Source organism: Atractosteus spatula, chromosome 13 (genome assembly GCF_055471065.1).
Source record: "Atractosteus spatula isolate fAtrSpa1 chromosome 13, fAtrSpa1.hap1, whole genome shotgun sequence".
In the NCBI taxonomy this organism is placed as follows: domain Eukaryota; kingdom Metazoa; phylum Chordata; class Actinopteri; order Semionotiformes; family Lepisosteidae; genus Atractosteus; species Atractosteus spatula.
Window position 1 is genome coordinate 39,601,579 of NC_142718.1, and position 26,909 is coordinate 39,628,487.

At 41.4% G+C, this 26,909-nt stretch overlaps 2 protein-coding genes across 2 annotated transcripts in view; one reads left to right on the forward strand and one right to left on the reverse strand.

Annotated features, from left to right (window-relative positions):
- slc49a4 (solute carrier family 49 member 4) overlaps positions 1 to 1,503 on the reverse strand; it is a 44,457-nt gene extending 42,954 nt beyond the window's left edge. The window contains exon 1 of the mRNA XM_088930745.1: positions 1,084 to 1,503. Coding sequence (XP_088786871.1) covers positions 1,084 to 1,351 — 268 coding nt within the window. The 5' untranslated portion in view covers positions 1,352 to 1,503. The remainder of the gene's footprint in view (positions 1 to 1,083) is intronic.
- A 393-nt stretch (positions 1,504 to 1,896) lies between these two features.
- Positions 1,897 to 26,228, forward strand: hspbap1 (hspb associated protein 1). Its single transcript, XM_088930774.1, has 8 exons — positions 1,897 to 2,014; positions 3,017 to 3,480; positions 6,065 to 6,249; positions 11,462 to 11,598; positions 13,158 to 13,329; positions 23,241 to 23,324; positions 23,947 to 24,057; positions 24,845 to 26,228. The coding sequence occupies exons 2-8, from the start codon at positions 3,297 to 3,299 to the stop codon at positions 25,391 to 25,393; spliced, it is 1,422 nt and encodes a 473-aa protein (XP_088786900.1). The 5' UTR covers positions 1,897 to 2,014; positions 3,017 to 3,296; the 3' UTR covers positions 25,394 to 26,228.
- Positions 26,229 to 26,909: the final 681 nt, after the last annotated feature.

Genomic DNA, 26,909 nt, shown 5'->3' on the forward strand with positions numbered 1-26,909 from the left:
CTTGACGCTGTCGCAGGTCAATACGTCCAGCTGCGCAAAGCTCAAAACTCTCCACATTTCCCCCACCCCACTTTCGCTTCCCCATCCAAGTGGTGTCGAAAGGACTGAGTGTCACTGCTTCAAACTGTGCTGACATTCATATTCGTTCAGCAAATGACAAGCGCAAAATACAAGTAAAAATATTTCAGAAATAATTTAGACCAGGTGTTCTGAACTTTAGTCCTGGAGGGCCAGAAGGCTTCTAGTTCTCTTTCCATCTGAGCCCTTAATTACTTAATTGGACAAATTATTTGATCAATTGGATGGAATGAAGCCTTTTCTTGTTCCGCAGAAGCTGGGACTTCAAAGACATTTATAAAACCCACCGCTGGGCAGGTGTGGGGAGAAATTTCGGCACACACCCGAAGAAGGCTCGCCAGCCGAAACGTTGCGTTTCTTTTCTTCCCCTTCCAGCCTGGAATAAACCTTTTCCTTGTTCCTTTGCGGCCTACGCATGCTGACACAGGTACCTACTTGAACTTCAGGTACTAATTACTTTTAAGCATGTAAGCATTTCTTAGCACTGAAGAACACTGACATGCAAGCCCTCACTGGCATTCAGGAAACTTGTCCGAAAGTGTGCAATGGGACCTGAACTGGGTCGAGTCTGAATGGAGTCTTTAATACAAGCTTGGGTGTACATTTATCTTATCAATGTGACTTACCTTTGCATATCCAAAACCACCACCTCACCGTGGCTGTTTCCATCTTAATAGAAGTACTCAATTTTTATTGTACCGGCTTATTTGTTAAAAAAAAAAGGTTAGCCTTTAAAAAGAAGCATTCTGTGGCAGAATAATCGTGTTTGCTTCGATGTTTTATAATCCTTCCGCAAGACATCTTCAGAGAGACCACCTTCAAGTACAGATCGAGAAAACGCGACAGTGGCTTTTATAGCTGCGGTGCTTTACCAAAGATGCAGTACAACAAACACAGAGCCGTACACCTGGCGAGATTTAATCATGTACTAACACCGGACAACCCTTCTGGTGCCTGAGACCCAAGAGAGCGACTATGTACCTACCGAGACGAAACTGCTCTTACCTCTCTTGTCCATCACCCACATGAAAAGCATCCAGGGGATGAATCCGATGGAGCCCCACAGGACCAGCATGGCAATGTCAAATCCAGTGAACCCGTACACCTGCTTGGCGGAGATCTGGATGGGACCCCAGGTGTTCCACACCATGCCCTGCATAAACCCCAAGGCAGAAAAGATTGCCAGCACCAGCCATCTTTTCCCGTACACTCGGCTCTGCACTTGGTCTAGAAGTGGTTCCCTTTCGCCTTCCGCGCTCGGACCAGCACCCATTTAATTCGCCGCGGCAGGGGGTGTTTTCAAACGTCCTGTGTGCTGGCGACCCGGGATACCAAACTTCCAGCGAACGGGCACTACGCTTCAACCGGTCTCTTTCAGAAATCAAAACAACCTAGCAGAGCACTGTTGACGCCGGAGCTTGCATAACGCATGCGCAATGGTGTGACCGAATATCCTAGCGACGTTTGTGAAACTAAACCTGGTTATCCGCCATTTTGTTTCAAAAGCCCCATCGATTGTTTGATCTGTAGTTCCATAAAGGAGCCGAAATGGACGTAGCTTCTCTTTGTCAACACACCTTGCGCTTTTCTCACGTGAGTTTTGTTTACAGGACGTTGATCCTTCTTAGCAGCATGCTGGTCGATTGGGGCTTCAATCTACAGATGTTAATAAAAAAAATATTTTTTTATTAAATGATTGTAATTGTGTTAAGAGGCCCATACTTTATTAAATACCTTAATGTTTCAGAAACCACAAGTGTGACGTCTATTAGTCGCGACGCAAGAGAAGCAAGCGTGCTAGTTGTCTGTTCCTGGTTTTGCTGCTGGCGTTAAATCGCGATTGATCTGAAGCGAACTTCCGAATTCAAAAGTGAGAGCACATGAGTACAAAGCAATCTGAAAACGGCTTTCTAATTACTTTGGGATTAAAAAATAGGTATGTATAATGTATCTAAACTGGTACTGTAGTTTGGATAATTATAAAGTCTAGCTACAGATAAGAATAAAGTCCGGCTTTCTCTTTAGTTTGTATTACTTAATTTAAAATGTAAATAATTGTGTATTTACATCAGATTTAAGACCTTCCTCACTGGAGTCTTTATGAGAGAAATGGCATATTTTGATCCATTGTCTTAAGGGCTTTGTACTTAACTAGTCTGTGCTCATTTACTTTTCAACCTAATGAAATAAATGCTTTGGGAGTTGTCACTACTAGATGTATCCCGCTAGTCACCTTTTTTCTCGTTTTCATTTCGTGTTCATTTTTATGTACAACGATCAAATGTTTGTCCCGTAATGCGTGATTAAATATAAGATAATGTGCGATGAAGTAGAGTGGGTTTTGTTGCTGATATTTTATTAACTTGCGTTTTTTATACTTTGATATGTTTTCTGTAAAAGTATGCGTCAGAGACAGCAAAATCCAAAGATGAGAAGTATCTTTTAAACAGAATAGATGCTGGTCAGGACTAAATAAAAGGTTATTGGCTTAAATACCAAGTGGGACACCGCTGGGACAGGTAGTTCAATCAGCTTCCTTCAGGCAAATAAACAGCTGTAAACATGGGTACAAATGGAAGTGGCTTTGAATAATACATATTAAAAGTAATATTTTACCTTCCACTACGTTTCTTTCCCATATTCCATTATGATCTTTTCCCCGTAGTATTTTGAGCGTTTCTACTTGAAGCAGAAAGGATGGTCAGAGATACTGTCAAGCTGGCATTCTTTTCATATTTGCAATTTTCAAACGCTCAAAATAACTATTGATTAAGGGCTATAAATGGCACATTTTGCTCGTAAATTGCTAAATGTATGTATGTTTGCCAAAAATTACCAAAATAAAACTAAATTCTAGAAACAGTGGTTGCTTTCACTGTGCCAAAAATGCACATTTAGCCTGTTAAATACTAATTTGGTTCTTCACCTATTATTACAGTATACATGAAACAGGAGACCAGACTAGACTGTTCTACACTGCACCTTCAGAGCATCAGTGATTTCTAAGAACGAGTTCACAGTTGTTCTTAGCCTTCAGTGCTGAGGTGCAGTACAGTCCCCAATAAAGAATAAGGCAGAAGAGAAGAATAAAGAACTGGACTGGATTCTGTGATCTGGACTTGCGCCTCCAGGGCAGAGAAGGCTGCTGTGCCACAGAGGTGCTGGTCCATCTCGTGCGGTGATTCACTCTGCCCAGAGCTCTTCTGCACCCTGCAGGCATGGGTGCCAAACCTTTCACCCCCGAGGAAGCCAGAAGGATCGTGGAGGCGCTCAGGCAGCCGGCTGTCTTCTGCAATATGGCGTCCGATTGGCCTGGACTGCAGTGGAACGTGGACTACCTGTCACGCGTCCTCGAAAGCCAGCCGATCAAATTCCGACTTGGGAAGAGACAAGAAAGAAACGGTATGGGGGGGAAAAATGAAAAAAACCTTGAACGAATGTTCTGTATGTGAAAAGCTGCGTCGCTGTCTGCTTTAATAGGGTTATACAGTACCTTAACTACATCTTCATTTCCACTTTAAGAGTCCAGATGAAGACCTCGTGCACCGATAAAGAGAATTCACTCTGCTGTGCCTATCCATTAACCAAGTCTGCTGTTACACACTGGTTTCATTTAATTTGAATTGGTTTTGACATACAGTACAAATAGTCAGAACAAAACACTTCATGTACAGTATTCCACAAACCGTTGAAGCTGATTCCCTTGCGCTCTTTAAGATATAGCTGGATGAGATCTATGGCAAGAAGTAACACAAATCAACACGGGCTACGGGGCCTTCTCTCAGTTGTCTTCTTTCTTGTGTTCTTATGTACTGAACTTCCTGTTAATATGTTCGATTGGCAGCATTTCTTTATGTAACACTGTTCATATGTTGGTTGGTGGATTACAGTCCCAAGTATTGGTGATATTCCTACAGAGTCACCACCACTTACCCCCTGTACAGTCCTAGCTATGAAATGCTTATTTGCACGTATGCTCCAAAACAAAGACATTAAGAAAACACCACCAACATAAACACAGAACCGCGGCAGCAACAACCACAAGTTAAATAACAGACATCTTGGAAAGAAACCCATCAGTGTGAGGCAGTGCTAGGGGTAGAGCTCAGTAAGCAGTAATAGGTTTATTCCATGCTGAAAAGAGAAAAAAGAAAACACAACGTTTCGGCCATGGAGCCTTTTTTGAGAAGGCTCGTTGTGTTTTCTTTCTTCTCTTTTCAGCAGGAATAAACCTGTTACTAGTTTCTTTGCAGCCTGCGCATGCTGACGCAGCCACCCACCTGAACGAGCTCAGTAAGCTGACAGTTTGTGGGAAGAAACTGTCTCTGAATCTGGACGTCCGTGCCTTTGTGCCCCTATAACGCTTACCAGACGGAAGGAGGGAGAAAACAGGCATCCTTAGCAATACTTCCTCCCTTCCTGAGACAGCGAGTTGTAAAATGTCTGATACAGAGGGGAGCTGTACTCCAATGGACTGGGCTGACCTGATCACCCCCTATAGCGCCTACCGTTCAGACGACGAGCTGCTGCCAAACCACACTGTAATACCACACGTGAGCACACTCTCAATAGTGCACATAAAATGTGGTCAGGACAGTTGAAGACAGATTAAATGTCTTTGGTCATCCCTGTGAAGAACTGCTGTCCCATCCAGGGGTGGGGAGAGTCCCTTGCTCTCCTGTCAGCTCATCCTACCGAAACCAGGCAGAGCTCTGGCCATCATCTGATGAGCAGGTGATGGATGTTTCTCCCATTGCTCCGAAAGCCAGCAGCATACAGTATTGCATGACCTAGACCGAAACTGCGTGGTTGATTGAGTAGTCCTGACATGTTGCAGGGGTAAAAGGTGATATGCTGGATCTGCAGATATTCTTGCAACAGTAATGCGGGATTCAGATCAAAATGTTTCTCATCCCTTCAAAGGACGTTTTATGCAACGTTATTATGACTAAAAAATTAAACCACACATCATCAGCTGGGTGATGGTTTGCCTTAACATTCAAATGTAATGTGAAAGAGATAACAATGGTGTAAAGAAATTAGCAATGCAATCTCCCTGTAAAATTTTATCCCAGAATTCCCTCAGGCACTCGCCGGTTTTGTATCGTTGAACTGTCAGGAAAATTGTCTTTCTGTTCATTGACCTGTTTTGACAGCTGACTTGTTTAAACACTTGATGTGGTGTGTGGGTGCTCTTGAGGTAGTAGGAGCTTCTGTTACTTGTTTTCCTAGGCACCATTGCTAAGCACAGCTAATGAGTGCATGCATATTTGTTTTCAGTGGAAACGTGTGTCTGTAGTTCATTACAGACTCTTTATAGTTTACAAATACTGATTTTTGATGTAGGAACAGTATCTTTTTCTTTTTTTCTGGTGTGTTTGACAGTTTTGATTGTTTTTTTTTTCTTTTTACCATGCAGCCACATTTATTTTCAGAAGCAGGTTGAAAAGGGTATTCGGAATGCCACGACATGAAAAATCTGTACAAAAATATCCACAGTCCTGCGGCAGTTTTGATGACGTGGAACTCAGCTTCCCTCGCTATCATTAGGCTTTAAAGGAGACTCAGAAGTCCATGTTATCTGTGACAGTTATAGAATTATCCACAATAGAGCTGGCTCGTTAAACTGCAAAATCAATTTTTGCAGTTCGTCTTCTGACAGGCCGGCCACCTTTGCGCAGCAACTTTAATTTAACATGCATAATTACAGAGTTCTGCCATAACCACCGAGCAGAATCCTCCTCCTTTGTACTGCGGAAGGAAGGAAAAGAAAAATGTCAATTACTGCAGATACCACCTCTTTCTTAAAATGTTAAAACGAATGAATGAATGAATGAACTTTGTGTGGAAATTAAGCTTTTCATTTTTTTTTAGATATTTTGGGCATTAACATGCAGGCGTCTCCACTTTAGTGAGTTCTGCTCTTTAATATTCTCTGCTTGTATGATCAGTATGCCATCCTAATAACTGTCCATTGTCTCTGCAGTTCCTCTGTTTGAAACCCAGTGCTCCTACACAGAGGCCAAGCTGCAGGACTTTGTGGCTTGGACCAGGGGGCAGACAGCCTCTCCCTCCGAGCCCTTCTCTGACTACTTGCTTTCTGAATACTGGGCCTATGCTGACTACAAGTACATTGCCATGCTTTTTGCAGACAAAGCCTCCATGTTTGAGGTACATTTTTCTTTGTTTTGTGTGTGTGTTGGATTTTTCTTTTCTGGTTTCCTTAGTAGGAGAATAGACGATTAGCTTTTCTTTCCCATTTGAGACGCGGCTTTCATTTTGGGACACTCTTCCGAACTGTATAAAAATGCAATGCCAGTTTCTGACTTTCCCACACTTATCCGTGTAGCTTTCTGTGTCTGTTTTGGTAAAGATCAGATACTAATTTAGCTCAAAAGGGTTTTGCCAGTGTTAACCAATGTGTTATACATGTGCACACTAGGTAGTCATTCCTTTGAGATAGTAAGGATCAATTTTTTTTAATCTACGCCTGCAATCCATCCATTTAATTAAGGAGGTGATCTTGATTTTCAATATGCGAGCTGTGCTGCTCTGGCCCGCTCTGTTCGGCAGGGGCTCAGAACAGAGAAGCACTCTTGACAGCCGAGTTTCTGAGTCTAAAAGTCTTTCTAGGAGACCGAGCAACGAATAAGCATGGAGGAGCATGACAAGCTGCTCACTTTTTAATAGCCAGTCCCTCAAGGGTAGGTGGGAAGCAAAGATGCAAAACTTTTCAATTTCCTCGTCCCATCAATCACCTCCTGCGATATATTAACTTTACCTGCAGTTTTGTCTGTCTTTTTCCCTTACTAATATAAAGCCAGCTAAGAATGTTTTTAAGACATTCTTGTCTATATTCGTAAAGGTAAATGTTGCATCTTCTCCTGCAGTACTTACAGCAGAGTGACAGCGTCTCGGTCTCATAAAACGCAGTTTTGTAACATGTTCAGCAAACACGCTACCATTCTGCATATGGAAATAGAACCCTGTTTATTTTTAGAACTGAAAGTTACCAATTATTTTTTTTCCGATAGATAATCAGGAGTTGCCAGTTGTACCTTCACATCACAGTGTTGTCATATTGAGCCATTTGTCTTTGGACGTGTTACAAGCTCCATAGAGCCATGCAGGAGGGTTAATGCCGGCTGCAAGAGAGGAGAGCATCTCTCTCTGCTGTTACCACAAGTTATGTTTCAACAGCTGGCCTAATGGGATCAGCAGGGATGTGTTTGCACCGCTGCTATCGAAAACGGTCAAGGTTTAAGGTTTGCCATTGAGGGATAAAGACAGGGTAGTTTTCTCTGCCCTGGAAGGGGAAATGGCTAACAAGCTTCAATTTGTTACAAATCCCAGAGGGGATTTGGTTTTTCCCTGGGTGGGGGGAGAGGTTAACAATGTTTTTTCAGTTGCAAACCCCAGAGCGGGTTTGGGGCTGCTCAGTAGGTTGCTGAGCGTTTTCCCCGGAAAGGGAAATCCTGGTTAACACGAAATAATCCTGGTGGGAATTACATGTCACACGCATCATATGTTTGATATACTGTACATGGTGCTCTGAGATGGGGCTAAGGTATTTAAGACTACTCCACTTAGGACCAGGAAAACTCACGTTATCACTGAAAGTTGGGTGTCCGGTCCTAGAGATAGTATTCTCTGGGTGTGGGCTTGAGATTTTAGGCTTCTGTCTAACACCCAGCCCTCGCTGCAGTGTAGTGACCGGACCATTGAAAGAAACCCAGTCGCAGGTCAGCTGAAAAGCCACAAAACAACTCAGGTTCTTCGAAACTAAGTCACTGGCAGAAAAACAGCGTTGCCGTGGTGACCTCACCGGGGACGCGAGGCAGCACAGTTACATCATCCTCCTGCAGTTTGAAAGTAGCCAGGGAATCGGCTTCTACTGATTTGGCTGGGTAGCATGTTCCTTCTTCACTGTTGACTCTGAAGACGTGCACTGCATTGACTTTGTCGGTGTCTTTGAGGATTTCCAATTCCTGCTTCAGGTCTCCTCATAGTCTTATCTGTTCCAAGACTCAAAGGTTTCAGTTCTGTATGCCTGTCAGTATACTGTAGGTAAATCCTTTAAGTCCCGGGATGTTAAGCATGCTTTCTCTTCTCTGGACGGATTCCAGAGCTATTACATGTATATTTTTTTTTAAATGTTACTTACTTACTGAGGTGGAGTCTCGAACCCAAGCCGGTCCATTGCCATGGCAACTAGCCTCCTCCAGCGTATCCTGTCTCTCCATGCGTCTACACCAGTTTCCACCTTGCTGGCATCTTCTTTCACTGAGTCAAGCCATCTTATTCTAGGTCTTCCTTGTGGCCTCTTTCCCTCAAAATGCTCTTCTACTACCTCTTCTTTGAAATGTGGTCACCTTAATTGTACACAATATTCCAAACTTTGTCTTACTAATGCCTTGTACAACCACACATGCTAAATGCATCTTCTGGCACAGAGTCCCTTCATAGGATTTAATTTTGAATGTATTATATATTGATTCATGACAAGAAAGTAACCCGTTTCAAAAGTTTAGAGCTCCCTTCTCAGGTTAAACACCTCATTGAAAGGAGTAGCAAAAAGTGAATGCCAAGACAGACCCCATTTGAGTCAAAACATGCTCCTTACTTTGTGAATTTCAGTTTTGATTTGTGGCGATTGTGACATACACTCATTTTTTTCAGCTTATTTGAAACTTTTATATTTGATTTTAACTGGGTTTCTAAAGATACTGGAGCATTCCTGTACCTTGCCTTTGTATTTCAGATTTTGGAACGTTGTACCACTAGATGCACTTAATAATGTTTAAATTATTTTTAAATGAGGATCTTCGTGTGGGAGAGAGATTTATGTGAAACTTGTACCGTCCTGACAGCATAATCATCAGGAAGAAGGTGCATCTAAAGGGACGTTTCTGCTCTCTGTTAGTTTTGGTTGCGAAGTATCTGAGTAAATAGAATAAAGAAAGAAGTGCTTTTCTAAATCTTTTCTTTGCACATTCCCTTCCTAATGTTGGTTTAAGAAATAGAAATAGAAAATGTTTACTAAGCACAGGTCTTTGTTGACAGTTCCAACAAATCAAGGAAGACTGGGATAAGCAGGTGGATTGGCTTTTTTAAGATGATTAATAGTGCTATTTAAAAGTTGTTGAAATCCAGGATTGCACTGTTTATCATTTACAGTTGCCTGGATGTAGTAATGATTTCATTATCCAGAGTGCTGAGCAGCATCTTTGTTTTTTCTATTTATTTTTACCCGTCTTGACAGACTAGGATTGACAGCACAAGGGCAGCTAGGAGACCATACGTAATCAAAGGTTTCTGCACACTGAACTTTTTGGTACTGTCAAAAAAGTTGGTGTGCCACAATATACAACCCTTAAACACACATGACAGCTTTTATCCGATCTAATCTCGGTTGTTTGAGGTAGTTGAGGATTATTTTGATTTAATCTCATGGAGTTACAGCAGATATTTAATTTTATGTGACTATATGTATGTTAGATGGAAATAAATTCTCGTATGTTCTGGTTGTCACATTTAGAGTATTCTCTTACATAATTTCACTTAAAACCCACAGATCACAACTGATAGCATTAAAATCTTTTTGTAAGATCCAAATATCTTGATTATCATTAGATATAAGGAGTAGAATTGATTCTCTATTACACCTTCAACTGTTGAGTTTCTAGCCATTTTTGTTATTTTACCAAAAAAAAAAATTAGATTTGGAACTTTGTGCCACAAGATGCACTTAATCATTTAATGGTTATTTTGAAATGGGAGTCTTTGTGAGGGAGAGAGATTTATGTGAACCTTGAAGCCTCTTGATTTAATAATCAAGATGAAGTTGCATCTGAATTTCTAAAAAGCTCCTTGCTGAGCTCCTGTGTTACTGAAGTTTGTTTAACAAATGTACTGTGAAAATGAGCAGCAAGAAGCCACATGTAGAAAGCACAAATGGGATTAGAGAACAGACGGTTGTTTCCTGTCAGAGAAGAAATATTTGTGCGGCCCATTAGTGTGACGTCACAGAGGGCAGCTCCAGCAGTGCTGTTAGAACCCAAGGAATCGTCTTTTCTCTTAGGTGCTGCACAGGAAATGCTGTTACCAGATGTTTGCTCTTGCTTTCCGGTGCATTGATTTAGACCTCTCTCGTGACGATTTTAAATGACCTATTTCCAAAGGAAAAAACAATATGTGCTTACTGTTGGAACATACAGAAAAAGAGATTTTTGGTTGAATATTCGGTGACATTTGATTTCCTGAGATGCCCTTTTTTCTCTGTTTAGTAGCTGATTTTGTTTTTCCCACTGTGGGTTATCACAACTTGCCATTCTTTATTAGATCTGTATTCATTATTTTCCTGGGGCAGAGCGGAGATCCAGGAGGGTTTTGTTCTTGTTACACACATTGTACACACCGCAGATATAACACCCTGAGGTCTGCCGAGATAGATGCACAGTGACCCTCAATTCATGCATCCAGCCCGCTTTCAGAAAGGAAAGACAAAGACAAAACAGCTTCAGTTTGTGTTTCCACTACCCTTTTGTAGGTAGAAAGGTTTTGAAATGCTGCTCTGGAATTTCAACTTCAGTTTTCAGAGGAGGCCTGAATTGTATTGCTCTGGTTTTGTTTCATTTTTCATTATTTCACAGTATTGCTACCGAGGCTATAGCTCAGTACAGTACGTTCTTCTTGGCTGCAATTTCTGAGCCCAGACCTTTCAGCTCCTCCTCACTTCTCCTGTTCCAGTACGTTAAGCAAGAAATTGCCTTCATGGATACCAGATGCATTACTTTTGGCTTGCTGGAGGAATTTCAATGTCTCAGAGTTTAAGTACTGTCCTCTGGGCCTCTGCACAACTTCAAGCCACATCAGAGAGTTAAAACAGATGGTAATATAATGACTGTATGAAAGGAAATGGGACCCAGCCACTGTGATTCTGGTAGAGTTGTTCATAAACTCCTGTTTTGTTTATGTACCAATTAAGCAGGCCACTGAGCATAAGAAATAAGTGGTTCAAGTAGGTAGCTGTGTTGGCTGACCGATTCAGATTGATTTTTTTACTGTCCTTAGCATTGCTCAACCTCACTCTTAATTTCTGGCAATCATTGACACCCGAAGGAGGCTCCACAGCCAAAACATCGTGTTTCCTTTCTTCTCTTTTCAGCGTGGAGTAAACCTTTACTTGTTCCTAAGAAATATGTGTTCCTCTTTAAAAGCATCCCATTTGGGGTTTAAGTCAGAAAAGTGTTGCTAATTTTTTTTAAAAAGTCTCACATCTTAAGATTTGATAGTGGTGAAAAAGTGATCCTTTCAGCAGCAGTATAGAATTGTCATTGAAGATGTCTGCAGGCATGAACATGTGACTTTTGTGTCTGTGCAGGATATAAAGTGGGAGGATTTTGGATTCCCAGGCAGGGATGCGAGAGACAGTACCCTGTGGATTGGCACACAGGGGGCAAATACTCCATGCCACCTGGACTCGTATGGGTGTAACCTGGTGCTTCAAGTGCAGGGAAGGTAATGACTGTGAAAGGTCACACTTCTGAGTGGCCACACAAAAAGTGCAGTGTGAAACACTTCAGAGCTTTAGCTGTCCCTGCTTCAGAGGGGTTGAGAGCGGTGATTAATGCTGAAAGAGGATTGTCTTTCCAGAGAAGAACCAAGATTTAAAAGAAACAAATTACCAGCATTAATATAAAGTCCGATGGAAAAGTCTGGGATAGAAGTGATAAATCAGTGAGATGAGCATTTATTGACAAGTAATGTCCCATCTGTTTAACGGAATGAAGATTAGAGGCCTTTTTAAGATCGTACTGAAACTCATTTCATTTCAAGAGCCCAAAGCACATAAAAGAAATGTGCCCATTTTCACTTCTGTGCTTCAGAAAAGAAAGCAATTTCTGCGTAGCACTTGCCAGGGAGAAGGGACATGAGATATTAAATAAAGTGTTACTGAGAAGAGTAGTGCAACTCTTTTTGGAAAACACAGATTCATTTAAAGATAGGTCCTGTCTTAAATCTGGAAATTCTGTTGCATCTAATAGTCATCTTTTTGATTGCATGTTTTCATTCATGCCACTACTTGAACTGCTCTCACACCTCGTGTTTTGTGACCTGTCTGCCCTCTCCTGGAAAGAATTAATATTTGCATTCCTTATAATCAGGGGATTAAAATATAAGAACGTAAGAAAAGTTACAAGAGGGAGCTGTCTGGCCCATTTTAAGAGTCAGTTCCTTTAATCTGGCTGTGTATTACTTTCCTCTAGGAAGATCAGGAATTAACCTTGTTCCTTCCTGTGGACTGATTACAGAGCAGCAGTGGGTTATTTCCAACAGTGGGTGATTTATTATAACAGAGAACTGTTTAGACTTAAATAGAACTTTACATCTCAATAAAGGCATCTGTTTCAAAAGGAGGGGAATGTTTTCCTTTTTTGTTTTTAGTGCATGCGACACAAGTGCTGTTGTAAATGAGAACTGTGTAATGAATTTAGGAGGAGGCACAGCTTTGCATTTTTGTAATGGCTGAGATCAGGAAATAAATGCCTCCTGACTGGCTCAACTGGTCAAGGCTCTCGACTTGTGCAGGTAGATCACGGGTTCGAGCCTGGGTCTTGTCACCAGCTGAGTATGACTGGAATTTAGCAAGTGGCAGCACACAGCTGGTTAGCAGTGGGTGGAGGGGGAATAGCCAGAGGGGGCTCTCCTCGTTCTGACACAGCGCCCCCTGTGGCCTCCAGAGTGCTTGTAGGCTTGTGCTCTCAGTGAGGGATGGGCCTGTCCTCCAATCAGAGCTGATCCTTCTCTGCAGGGCCGTGCTCCCACTGGCTGGAAAGTGGGCGGGGAAGGGCGGGGCAGAGGAGTTTACCCACCCCGTGTGCGGTCACAGGGTTTGCGGCACTGATCTGAGACATGAAAAACCCGATGGGTGACTATTCACACCGTCTAACAAAAAAAAAACAATTTGAGATCCTAAATTTCCAGAAAGAGGGGAGATCGTCTAAAGTGTAAGGCATGTATGACATTGCGTAGCAACACATGGTGTCTGTTTTCACAGCGAAATTCCTTTCTTACAGAAAAAGATGGCACCTTTTCCCCCCAGAAGACACACACTGCCTGTATCCCACCAGGATACCTTATGAGGAGTCCAGTGTGTTCAGCAAGGTGAACGTGGTCAACCCAGACTGCTCGCAGTTCCCTGCTTTTGGCCACGCTAAGCCACGTGTGGTCACCTTGAAGCCCGGACAGGTACTGATGGGGGTGAAACACTCCTCTTCCTGACTCACCCAGGCCCAGATTCCAAACCCAGTATCTGATGATGGCTTCGTCTTTACCAAAGGCCTCTTGTGTCTGGCCTGTGGATAGCCTTCATCAAGCACTTGGCATGGAATGTAGGTGGGCTCTGTGTGGTTTGAAGTTCTGATTTTGATCCTGGTCTTACTAGCAGGTCTCGGTCTCCTCAGACTTGTTGAAGAGAAGCTGAGTATTGATTTATGTCTAAAATATAGACAGAAATTAATTTTGGCTTTTGAAGAAGAATGAAATCATTATATCTGGATTATGTACTTGTTATAATTAAATCAGTCTTCTTTCGGGAGAGTGTCAGCATTCTTTAGTGCTGAGGCATGTTCTGCACTTCCAAATTGAAACGAAAACCCCCAAAAATAAATTTAAAAAATATTTAATGGAGATTGATGTAAGCATGTGAAAAAGGCTGCAAATGACAGCCCATTTCTCATTTAGAGGGTTAGTAGCTAAGTAAATCTACAATTTCATTAGCTTTTTCTTAAAGGAGTTTGGGCCCTCTTCATTCTGGCATGGAAACATGTACCAAGACTCCCACAACTATATTTTTGTCAAAAGGAGTCTCCTATTCTCCATTCTACAAGAATTCCCTAATAGTTTGCAATTGTGCCCTCGTGTCGTTGTTTCTCGAGGGAGAATGAAGCAGTCCCCTGGGGTGTCCCTGTCTGTAGCCCTTAGGAATTTATTTAGTTGGAACATATCGTGTCTCTTGAAGTAACACGTGGCATCCTGTTTGTTAACCAGTTTGCCATCCATGTGTAGACATTGCCTTGGATTCCTAGAGCTTTTAATTAGGGGATTAACCTTTTATGAAAGACATCATCAAAATCTTTCTGAAAATCTGTATATAATGTAACACATATGGCCTCCATTGCTTGCGAGAGCTGAGCTGGCTTACCAGCGCGGTGACGTCACCGCCCTTCCCTGTGAATAGCAGGGACCATAGCTGCAGGGCTGAAGGGAGATTTCCCTTTGGCTCAAGAGGCTGGGTCCCTGTTGAGTGACGCCGGAGGCCCGGGTTCGAGTCCCCGACGGTGGGGGGCCGACCTGATGCGGCAGCAGCGAGGACGCATACCCACGTGAACTCCGTAGCACTACAATATAATATAATGTCTTATTCTTCAGTGTATCGACAGTCCTTGTGGCTTCTTTAAACACTTCTAGTTAATTAGAAAAATACCTGTGTTTTCTGAATCAATGTAGACAGTAAATACCTTTGTTTTGTAAATATTCTCCCAGCTTTGCTTTAACTATTACTTCCAAAACTTTACCAGTAACACAAGTAGACTGGCCAGAAGTTTCCTAGTGCAGTTTTTTTCCTTCTTTTCATAAATTGGTGTTTCATTTTCAGTTCTGCAGTCTGTGGGCGCAGCTCCCATTCTCACTAAGAGTTGAAATGTAAATGTAAATATACAGTATGTGTGTAGTTTTCACTTCCTTGACACGAGAATGGTTTTCTGATACATTTGTCGCAGTTCCCCGACAGGCCTAATGTTCCTTTAGAACAGGGATGGTGAATGAAGAACGGAGCCATAGCTCATGGCTAAACATCTTAGCACTTAAAAGTGCAACCAGTTCCCAGATTTGTTATCAGGGAAGGCGCCGTGCAGTCAGGTTGTCATTAATCACTGGTAGCAGGAGAGCTGCAGCAGCTTCACACTCCTGCCCATGCTACCTCTCTTGTTCCTCCCTATCAGTCTCTGTGAGGCATCATGACTTGTGGTCTCCCGGACCATGGTGTGCTGTTGCTGGACTGTGTTTAGCTGTAAAGTCTTGCTGGGTGAGAGCTTGCTGTCACTGAACACGACAGGTAATGAGTTCTAGTGCGTTGACTTAGTCCAGCCTTCAAAACACTGATGGCACAAAAACATTGTTCTCTTGAGCAGAGTGGGACATTGGCTCCTTTCTTCTGTTTTCTTTCTTGAATCTCACCGGGCTTGACAGCCAACCGGTTTAACCATCTCATCACCTATGTCCAGTCAGGTTTCAAACTATCTAGTATTCATTCAACAAAGTCACTCCGGCAGTAATAATCACTGTCAGTAATGAATGGGCCATAAATGAAAATGACAACAGAAATATTTAACCAACATCCAAATTCCACATACTTCATTTTTCTAAAAACATACTTGTAGACGTAAATTAATAAGATTCTTTTGATACTCAGTATAGAACTTTGTTTTTGCTTAGCCTGAGGTCTGTTATTGATTCTTCTTTGGTGATCACCTGAATGATTCCTTTTCATGGTCTAAATATTGGCCATTATTATCTGTCAGACACTTTACTGTGCCGTTTACGGTTCTTTTTCTGCTATCATACTGAAAAAAATCGTTTATTTTTAGCCTTCAGTCCAATATTATTTTTCTTCTTCGGTCCTTTTTAATATTGTTTTTTTTACTTGTACGTGCAATTAATTGTTCTCCATTTTGTTAGTTTTGTTTTAATAATTCTGTAAAGTGTGTTCTTTTTGTTAACTTATTATTCCCTTTAGGCCACTGGTTTCTAGCTATTGGTTTACTGACTGTAGAGAATATTCTGTGTGTGATACACACATAAAGGTATCTTTTGTTTAAGACACAGGCATCCGTGTTTACATTGGAGAAAAAAAAACTCTGTTTACTTCAACTAGAAACACCATCTGTGTGTAGGCATTTTTCTTCAGAAGTAAATTAGGAAGACCAGCAGCCCCACAATGAACTGTATCCTGCATCTTTATTTACTCTTATCTAACAGTAACACTGTTACATAAGATGCACCTTATTGGACGTGTCTCTGCCTGAGACTTGTAACATGTGCTTCATACAGAATGTCTTCAATCTGTTGCCATTCATTCTCTACTGATTACGTATCTGTCCTGTCCTGTTCTCTCTACATTTCATTCTTTCAGAGCTCTTGCCTGAAATTGGCAAACCTTTGTTTGTGCACTGTAAACATGCTTTCTCAAAATATAATTCATCAAGGCAAACCAGGTGGTGACCACAACTCTCAAACGGCACTCTCGCCTCTGTTTTCCTTACTCTGTCTTCTTGATATGATGAAAAGACTAGATCATTATAGACATTCTGCAGTGGGTGCTGTGACAGGATGAGAAAGCAGTTGTTAGCCATGTCTACCATTTCAGCTTCAGCTGCAGATGTTCCTAATGATTTTCTGTAGCATACGTCTAAGACTTACTCGAATTGTGCAGCTTACAGGTGATGCAGTGAGTTCCGTTGCAGGGGAAAGTGCCTGGTGGTAGCATACATTGTGAGCGATTGTTACATTCATGGTGGTGAGAAAAAGGTTTGTGAACCTGCAGTGTAAGTACGGGAGTTATGGTTTCTTACCATTACAGGAAACGTTAGTTGAAGTCATTGCTGGCCACGGGGGTGCCACCAGTTACTGAATCTAAAGCTCATTCACAGAAGGATGTTTACTGTTGGAACTGTTTGCTAATTAAATCATCAACATATGTCTTGTGTGTGGTATGTTTAATCAGGTTGTCTTCATTTTTTATTAAGACTTTCATGAAGATTTGATTACAATTTAGGTCTAAAACATACAAGAATATGGATCAATCTAAGGGGTTCACACATTTTTCTGTGGCACTGTACTTTTATTTCAACTTTCTGATTTGCTTTTGAAGAACGGAAAAGTTCCATTTGTGCTATGAAGCATTTGGGTTAAGCGCCATAAACTAAGCTAGGTGAGTGCCCCAGAATCGTCTGCAGGCTATAACAGAGTGATTGCAGGCGCCCTGCTACAGGGAGAGAGCAAGCCGTGTCGCTTCAAGTGCCAGAAATGTGGAAGGGAGAAAATGAGGGTGACGTCGTCTGTTTGCCGGTCCAAAATGTTTTCAGTTCAGTCTTTGAACCAGAAGTGACCCCCTGAGGAGCCCAGATGATCACATTTGTCAGGCCAGCATGGAGACCAGCCTCAGCTGCTCAGTTTTTACAGTTAAAGGAGGATTTGTTTGACCCTTGACAGGAAGTCGCATGATCTAAGTATAAAACCCCCCTGCTAGACTGCTTCAGTGCGTGAATCACTGATTGCATTTACCCTAATGAGAAAAGGATTCATGGTGAAGGGTGCAGTCTTTCCCGGCCGTTCCTGGATGGGTCTTTCTGTGGTCTTTAGTAAAGGATTAAAACCAACTGAAAGAACCTCATAACTGTCAACACTGGGAGGAGTGTGACTTTCAGAATGGGGAAAAGAGCTCTTCACTGTCATCAGAATACAGGTGTGGTCTTTAAAAGACCAGATCTTTTGCCATGGTTTCATATAAATATACATTGGCACTATTTTTTTCAGGCAATCATGCAAAAGATGTAAATACACTGTATAATACTGTATCGCCTCATTTCGTGCAATGGATGCCTACAGATCAGTATCCATTTCGGCATATCAAAATAAACATCCGCTGAACAAGGCATTACTGTCTGTACCGAGCATCGCAAGAAACGGATCGTTCTCTGCACATACGTTATTGGAAAAATAAGGTGTGTGGGTTTTGTGCTACTGGTGTCATTTTAATGGCTCACTCATTCAGAACTGAGCGTGGCACACTCCAGTGAGTTGGTAGCAGTAACAGTAAAGCGCTGCGTTAGTGACACAGCTGATGAGACACGGGCAACGAGGTGACTTCACCTGTTGAATGTCAAGTCTGGCGAAAATCATGAAATGACTGGAAAATTGTGAACATAGATATGGTGACTAAACCTAACTGAATGATTTTACATCAGAAAGTATTACTTCTATTACATGTCATGGAAATAATAATTCAAACTAATGTACAGGATTATCTGTAAGGGAATAGAGAGCATGAATTTTTAAATAGCAATTCTGGCATAACTAATTGTTCTTTGAACAAGTAACAGCAGTAGTGGATGCAGCAGAGCATATCGTGAGATTTATTTATTATATTTTTTATTGAAGGTTCAATTCATTTTCAAAATCTAGGCAGGAAGCAAAGTAAAACACATCTTTTGGGAACTGATAACGGGTGGGGAAAAAGGAAAGAAAAGGAATTAATACTCAAATTTATTAAAGGGTAATTAGAACTGCAGGGTTCTGTATTGGGACTACCGCTCTTCCTAAAGTATGTTTATGATCTGAATTTTGCTGTAGTTGTTAATCCAGTCATGCTTCACAGATGCTACCAAAAGAGAAGGATCAGGATTCTACAGTACGTGTAATGTAGGCAAGTGAAGAGTCTGGGAGAAGCTCTCCAGCCTGTTGATGATACCCTTGAGCTTCTAGGATCAGTCAGCTACCAGCAGCCAAATGAGACACATGGCCTCCTCTCATTTCTAACCTTTCAGAAGTTCTTATGAACCAGTCTGTTTTCAAAGACTTTAATAAAAAGGTAATTGGCATGTAAAATTCCTATTCTGCCTCCTGCATTCGGATCTCATTTTCTCAAGGAAAACTGGAGCCCATTATCTCACACTGCAGACGTGTTAATACTATTTGTTTTCAGTTATCAGTCTGACAGAAACCCATGTTTAAATCTCTTCTACACAGAGGTGAAAGAAAACCATTCAGACACTATAAGTATGATGGTGGTATCATTTTCTGTCTGAAATTCTGCTAGTTAAAATGCACTACGTGGAAGATATTAAGGTTTAGGTCTGGAAGGCAGTGGTTCTGAGGCAGACCCTGTGAAATTGGGTCAAGCATTGCTGAGTGAAATTGGTTATAGAACTAACTCTGCTGCTGTGCACTCCAAGGTTTCAAAAACCGCTTTTTGAGGAATGTCTGCATATGTATTAATTAAAATATATTCCAATATGTCTGTATGTGCAAGAGCATGCAGGAAGCTGGGAATTATGGGAATTAATGTTAACTCTTGTCATTTTGCAGCTTTTCACAAAAGGTGTGGTTTAAGAGCAGGTGCTACACATCATGAAACTGATAATGGTGTAACAGCTGTCCGTCGTTGGAAACATTGACTTCGTATATTCAAAAACTGGAATTAGAAGTCTCTTCACACTGTTTATTTCACTTTAATTTTTTTTTTTTACATTTAACTTTTATCGCCCTTAAAAGTATTTGGTTTGAGCATTCATGCTAAGACAAAAATATTACCTTTATGAAAATGTAGAAAGTATATTGCATTCATTTCGCACCTACTGTATGTTAGACAGAGAGGTGCAGCAAAGCCAGCGGTGTAGAGGGCTTACATTTAGAAGTCCACTGCAACACCAAAGAAAGAGTAAGTTTCTCTGGTTGTAGACTCCACAGTCCAGGATTGTGAATTCAGATCCCTGGTGAGATCAAGGTTGTCCCGCAAACCCAGCTGTACAAACTGGTACCATATTTGTATGGCTGTTGTAACCTGCTTTGAACATGAGCATTAGAAAAATAAATGATTAATTATTTATAATAATAGCATGGAAATCCCTGTCTTTAGGAAGAAGTATTCTTTTACAGTTTAACTAATCTCTACTCCTCATGCATCATTGGAATTGTCCATTCACACGGAAAGCTGCCTGGACTCTGATATTTTGTAGAATTATTTAAATACATTTGAAAATCATGCGGCTAAGTTTACTTCCCTTTCATTTATATGACCGTTTTTTATAACCTTGCAGCATGTCTTCAAAACAGCGCAAAATTTGATGTTTGTTATTTGCTGTTATATACATTTAGGATTTCCTTGAAAGGAGATCAGGTGCTGTTAACCTTTTCAGTGTGTAATTATTTCATTGTGAATAGAATTTGTCCGTTAATAAAGAATTGCTAAAAATGCCAACTAGAGTTTTAACTGGTAGAAATGTTGTTACTGCCACCTACTGGCTATTTATATGTCAACAACCTTGGTGCGCCATTCAGTATAAGCCCAATGAGAAAGAAATGAGAATATATGAGGAACAACGTTTTCCTTCAGGCTCCAGGCCTGGATTTTTCATCTTTATTTTCCCGTTTCAGTGTAAAATTAACTTCACTTAGTTCCTCTGCGCTCACGCACTGACACGAGTCCCCGAGCTAACCTGAAAGGACTGGTTCATATGAACAGGCTTAATCAGTGCTTAGAAAAAGCTAGCTTGTGAATAGACTTTCATGTCCAGTGCACTTCATTAATTTACGTGCTGTTATTGTGTAGTTAATTGCAAAGGAGGCTATGCTGTATTAGCAGCAAAAGTAAGAATTTCGATAATTAATGAACATGGGAAATAATTTGCTAAATCACGCAGAATGACTTTGCATTTGTTCCTCTTAGTAACGGAGGTGGTTTGGGGATGTTTCTGCCTCTTGATCACGAGGAGGATTTTATTGTAATTGCCCAAATAAATCACATCACTTACTGCAAGTCTTCAAGAGCACAGATGTGTGCCTGCACCACCAGTCGCTCGTTTCTCCTGAACGAGCGCTCGGAAGTAATTTTTTAAATTGCTCTTTGCTGACAGCCTCTCTTGCTCCAACTTCATCTGCATCTGTTTCGCATGGGGTGAACAGTGGTCCTGGCATGAGTTTCCTCTCGCTCAGAGCCTGCTGGAAATATTGTCAATGTGAGACGATACAGACCAGTGCACAGCCATTTATAAATAATGCAAGGGGTTTTTAATCGGTGTCTTTCTTCTGAGTTTTAGCCCAGAGCAAAATAACAGGCAGTAGAGCAGCAGGAAATAGTTTCCGTACAGTCTTCTCAGCTGTGAACAGACTGCAGTGGCTCAGGAGCAGTGTACGAGAACTCCTGCTTAGCCCCTCTCTTGTGTGATCACTGTGCCTTCCATATGATGGTACAAAGTCCTCCTGCTCCATGTTCTCTAAAAATGTCCTCTTTCTGAGCAGGAGCCCCTGTCATTTCATTTCATTGCATTTGTCCCATTTCTAGGCTCCCCAGCAGGCCAAGAGTTGGCCATGGTACTGAATGACGTGAACATGCACATCTCAGCAGAATGCAGCGACTGTCTTTTAAGAAATCCCTTCAACCCAGGGAAGAAGTCAGTCAATGTCTTCCCTTAAAATGTTGGCTCAAACAAACGCCAGCATTGAAATGAATTGGTGCTGTCCTTTGGCTCATGAAGAACAACTCCTGGGCAGACAGATCCTTTTAACAATCTAATATGTGAAGGTCCTTAATGAGAGGCAGCTATTCGTCTGTCTTGCCAACAGCATTTGTGCTGGCCTGGACCCTTAATTATTCAAGTCTCATAATCCTGGCACTGATAAAGAAAGCCAAAATGGGGCCCTTGAGAACTTGAGTGCTGGAAGGTGGAGAAATATATTTTTTTAAATCCCTCAGGACCTTTGTGTTTTATGTGTTTGAGTTTGAAAGGTGGGGGATTGTGTTTGAAAAGGAGTGATCTCTGGCAGAGTGGCATGGGCAGTCTGGACAATCACAAGTCCTTTGAACTTCTCGTGTCTTAAATGTGTTAAACTGCTTGCAGCTGGAATTTGCCCTCTGAACTGTACACTAACGAGCCATGCAGAGGCTTCTGGCTGACACAGTCAGTTCATTTGCATGGGAATGATCAATAGTGCACTGAAAGCAGCTTGGTCTGTCCCTCAGTGTGTCTCAGTGCAACTCCTTGGAAAGCAGCAGAACTTTTCATTCTGCAGTTGACTCTTGCCCCTCTCTCTCCTAGCGCATTTCTGTCTTCCGCTGTTCCCCTTTTGCATGTATTAACATTTATAAAAACGTCTTGATTGGTTATTCAGTATTCCAGATAAAAAGATGTGTTGAAGCAATTCATTAAATAAATTGCTAAACTCTGTATCCTGCTTCGATTGACAGCCAAGCGAAACATGCGCGAGAGATCAGAAGATTCTTTTCTTTCAGAAGCACTCTTTAATGGATGTTTATTTATTTTGTTTTAAATTTCATTTAGCCGGCTGTCTCTGTGGTTTGCTTAAAGGGGAGCACCGGCCCATGAGAGACGCATTTCGCACGAGCAGATAGCTTTCAGCGCTTTCATCTGTATAGAAACTGACAGCTTTGTATTGAATTTGTGTTTCTGTAAAAACATTTTAACAGAAACACTGTGTGGAACAGAATCACCAGTCCTGTCACACAGCCCTGTAGTCCAACACTAAGAGGGATCTTTTCCAGCAGGCAGCGTGAGTAGAAAGTTAAGAAAACATCCTTCTGTGCTAGCCATGGGCTTAGCTTTTGTTTAACTGAATCACTTTTTTTTTTCCTTCACACACAGTCTTTCAACTTTCAGCTTGGACAGAATGTATTTAATCCAGAGAGTTTTGAGATCAATTTAACTTTCATATTATCCCACTGGATATTGGTTTTAGAAGCTGAGCTGGGCTTGGCCTGGTTTGTCCTGGGTTCGAAGTACCTCTAAGTAAAAACCTGTAGGTGACAGTCTTCCCTCTGGTCATGCATTTCTAAACCAATCATCTGCTATGGTGACCATTGATACTGTCCTGTAGGTGGTGCTGTCCTTTGGAGATTAAACTGAGATCCTGAATTCATGAATACATTGTCCATAAGTTTTGGGGTGTTAACCCTGGCTTCCTGGCTAAATGTCACCCATAATGCAACTGTTAAGGCATTTTTCTGCCCTGAGCCTTATTTGCGGTGTAGTTAGGCTCTTGCCATGTAAAGGCTGCTGTGTGCCATCATATGTGAACAGCGCAAGGTGGGGGCTGCACGTCCGTGGTGGATGAAGTGGCTCTTCTCCTGTATGCAAATGACTCAAATGGGATCCTTTGGCATGAAAAGCTGGGATTAAAATGCAAGCAGCTGCTATTAATTATTATGCTTGTTTGAATTGTGTTCGTTGTGTAATCCGCTTTCTTTTTGTGCAGGGTTGTCATTCATTTAAAGATTGATTCTTAAAGTTCTTGAAAGAGCAAAACCAAAATGACATATGTTTAATCATTTGTTGAGAAGTTTGTTTTTTTGTATAATTATACAGGTTCTGTTCGTTCCCAGACACTGGTGGCATTATGTGGAATCAATTGATCCCATCACCGTCAGCATTAACTCCTGGATTGAAATGGTAATGCGGCTCGTTCTTAAACAATCTCGGCGTGTTGCTCGCCTAAGTCATTTTCGAGTGGCACTGATTTTAATGCGGTTTCCACTCAGTTCTGGTCATGTGATGCTTAGTTCGTTACTTTGACGTCGTTAATGGAGATCTATAGAAATCTGTAAATGCAGTTGCATAAGCAAGTGTCAAAGAAAACAAAAAAAAACACTCACTTCTCTAAGTCAAGATGCATCTGTCGGCGCAGATGTGCGAGACGGAAAATTTTCTTGGGGAGAAACTTGAGATTTGCAATCTGGCATCATAACTTGGCACGTAATTACACCACCGTTCTGTCCAGTTTTCAAAATAATTCTTGTAGGTTTTGAAGAGTTTTTGTAGCTAAAAGTAACGCTGTTTCTCAGAGAAGAATATATATTCTGTATCAGCCAGATTTAGGGTGAATCTGTTAATTAATAAAGATACTTTTTTCTTGCAATCTGCCTGCAGCTGTAGTTCATGTTCTTACCTTTGTGGGCATTAACATTCCAAGCACTGAAATAATAACAGAAATTATGCATGAACTGATTAATACAATAATTCACCAGTAAAGAGATAACTCTGTTAATATGTCCCTTTTTCTTCTGCACCACAGGATATTGATGACGAAGCACGTGTTGGAGAGGCTCTAACTAAGACTATTGTATGTGCCCTGAAGTCTGCTGGCGGTCCTGACAATGGGGATGTGTGGCTGAACCCCACCGAGGTAACAGTCCTTGTGTGTTCTGAATCTGAATGGTGAAAAAGTCAGGTCGGCTGGCAGTTAGCCTCTTCTCTTATTTTCAACTTCCCTATTAGAGGGATTGTCGAGCACTGGAAATTCCTTCAAATTCCTTGAAATCCTTTCTCTTTTACTGACATCATTGTGACTAATTAAAACAGTAATCTGAAATCGGACTTGTTTACACAACACGTTTATACATTTAATGAAGGAATGTTAAAACTTCCATTCAATTCAAGCATTATTTGCCCCAGGAGGAAATTTATTTTACGGCCAACACAACAATAGAACAAACAACACCAATAAAAATTCAGTACAACAGTGTTTCAGCAGATAAGAGAGAGCTATTCTGCAGTGTTTGAGAATGTGATTGCAGAGGGGATGAAAGATTTCTTGAGTCAGTTACCGTTACACTTCTGCTATGCGGTTACACATGTACAATTGTTGTTCGGACACCAGACTCCAGTAGTGACACACATCGTGCCTTTCTCAGATGGGGAGAAAGGAATTCTGTCTTGTAACCGATGTAGAAGCAGCGGTATTCCAGAGTTTCAGACTTCAGTACTGTGACAGGAACATCTGGAACCCGAAAAGCTTGTGTACTTCAGCTGGTTGTTTGCTTAGGAAGTCCAAACAAATAATCTGACGTCAGTCATGGACACAGAGGAGACAGCTCTTGAAAGGGACATCACACTGAACAGAGAAAATACGACTCCTGCACAAAGCATTCAGCTCTAAGTCTGTGTGTATGTGTGTGTTTTTTGGGTTTAAGGCTGAAGTCTCTTCCCATGAAGAAAACCTGCTCTACCTAAATCTTGCCGTGCAGTCATGCTTGGACAAGCAGAAATGCCAATGTAATAAATCTACAGCCTTCAAGTCTGGGACAGCCATAAGGCTGGGAAAACGGGATTTCAGAGGACAAGCAAAACGGACAGAACCTGCCGAGGAAGGTGCTGACAGCCATGAGCCGGCAGAGATTTCCACAGTTCCTTTCGGGCCCAATCTTGTCGCCGTGCCTCTGAAATTAGATGAGCAAGCACCACAGTGTCAGGCTGGTGGAGCCCAGGACAGCAGGCATCATGTCTGTGCTCCCAGCAGTCCTAGAAGTCAGCTCAGCTGCGGTTTTTGTGAAGAGCATAGCTGCCCCAGGAAACCAGAGAGAGGCGAGGCTGAGGTCACAACAGTTAGTAACAAGAAACACACAGATGGCAGCCACAGGTTCTCACCAATCTCCACCAATGAGCTGCTGGACAGCCTGGTCCACCCCGAAGTCATTGCTTTGGTTACCAAGATTCTGATGGACAAACAAAATGCTGTCTGACAGGAGGGTGAAGAAGTGTAGAGAAAGCAGAGCAAATGTGTAACAACAGTGTGTGCACACACATGCTAAAACATATGTCTGTCTTCTTTTCCTAAAAAGGAACAATTTCCAAATGAGCAAAGAAAGGAAGACATGAAAGTTTTTCTTGTTTAATGAAAATTCTTTTTTCCAAACGTTTTGGAGGGGCTCTTGTCTTTTAAAGAATTAGACAAATATATCTATTAACTTTTTACTGAAAAGGGTATGATTTTCAAGAATAAAAAAGCTGTTTTTAAAATAGCTCAGCCAAAAAGAACATGTAGAAAGTATGGTTACCTCTGTGGTGCAATAAATGAGGTAAAGATTAGACCGTATTAATAGGTTTTCATATCTTGAAATTATTGTGTGTAGCTGCTCTTGTCTCCTTGTGCACACACGCACATTCAGATTTATTAAAATGTGACTATAATTATCTTGTACAAGCTCACAACTGACAAATCTGTGACACAAGTGTTAATAAATTAATAAATGTTTTGGCATAATAGTAAGCAAAGTAATCATTCTTTTTGGAATGCTTGATATTTTAAATTCTTGGCAGTATTATGTGCTATCTGTAAATTGTATTGAATCGTGTTCGGTGGTAGGAAGATAGTTCTTTTTTTGGTTCCAGATTTTAAATAAACTTAAGCTGTTTTTGTACTGCAGCATTTCTTGTTTTTGTAAAAATGTGCACCAATGACAATAGAAATATGTGTTTATAACAGTATGCACTTGTCAAGTCTATAGGGATATAACTGATGATACAGTGACAGGAGTATATATGACTTGCATCTCTTTATGTCTAAATAAAATTGTAAGCTTTTCAAGGTAATATACATGAGTGGCAGAAACTCCACATTTTCAGAGAACCCCTGGTACACTCAGGCACGAAGGTGAGCTGTAGAATAAAATGAAAAATCACAAAGTGTGAACATCAGAGTAGGCTGAGCACACAGAAATGTCCTGATCATTACCACACGATCGGGATGGGTTACATCAGGGTGTCAGAGCAGCAGTGTGGTGTGGTCTGGTCTGGGGTGATAGTCTGTGTGGAACCTGCATGGTGGTTCTTGTCCAGTGCTCCAGTTTCCTCCCATGTCCAGGTTAATGGGGTGTTCCCAGTACAGCTAGTACTGACGATGGAACTATAGAGAAATAGTTAACGGACTTTATGGGATAAATGGCTAAATGGTTTCCTCTCTTCTCTAGTCTTTCCAGACTTGTGAAAGGTTTTGACATTGTAAATGTTCTTTTTTTTTTTAGATCTTTATTATAAAGGGCGATTGTTTTTCAGGTCTGATTGTTTTATTTCTTTCCAGAAAATTAGACCTCTCCAAAACCATTTCAGTGTGTGCTACACCATTCATATAGTGGTCACTCTCTGTTTACACAGACGCAGGGGACTTGATACAAGTATTTAGAATGAAACTACATGGAAGTGCATTTTATACAGAGATCAGGAGGAACGTCTTTATATCATGCTCGTTGGAGCCGGAAC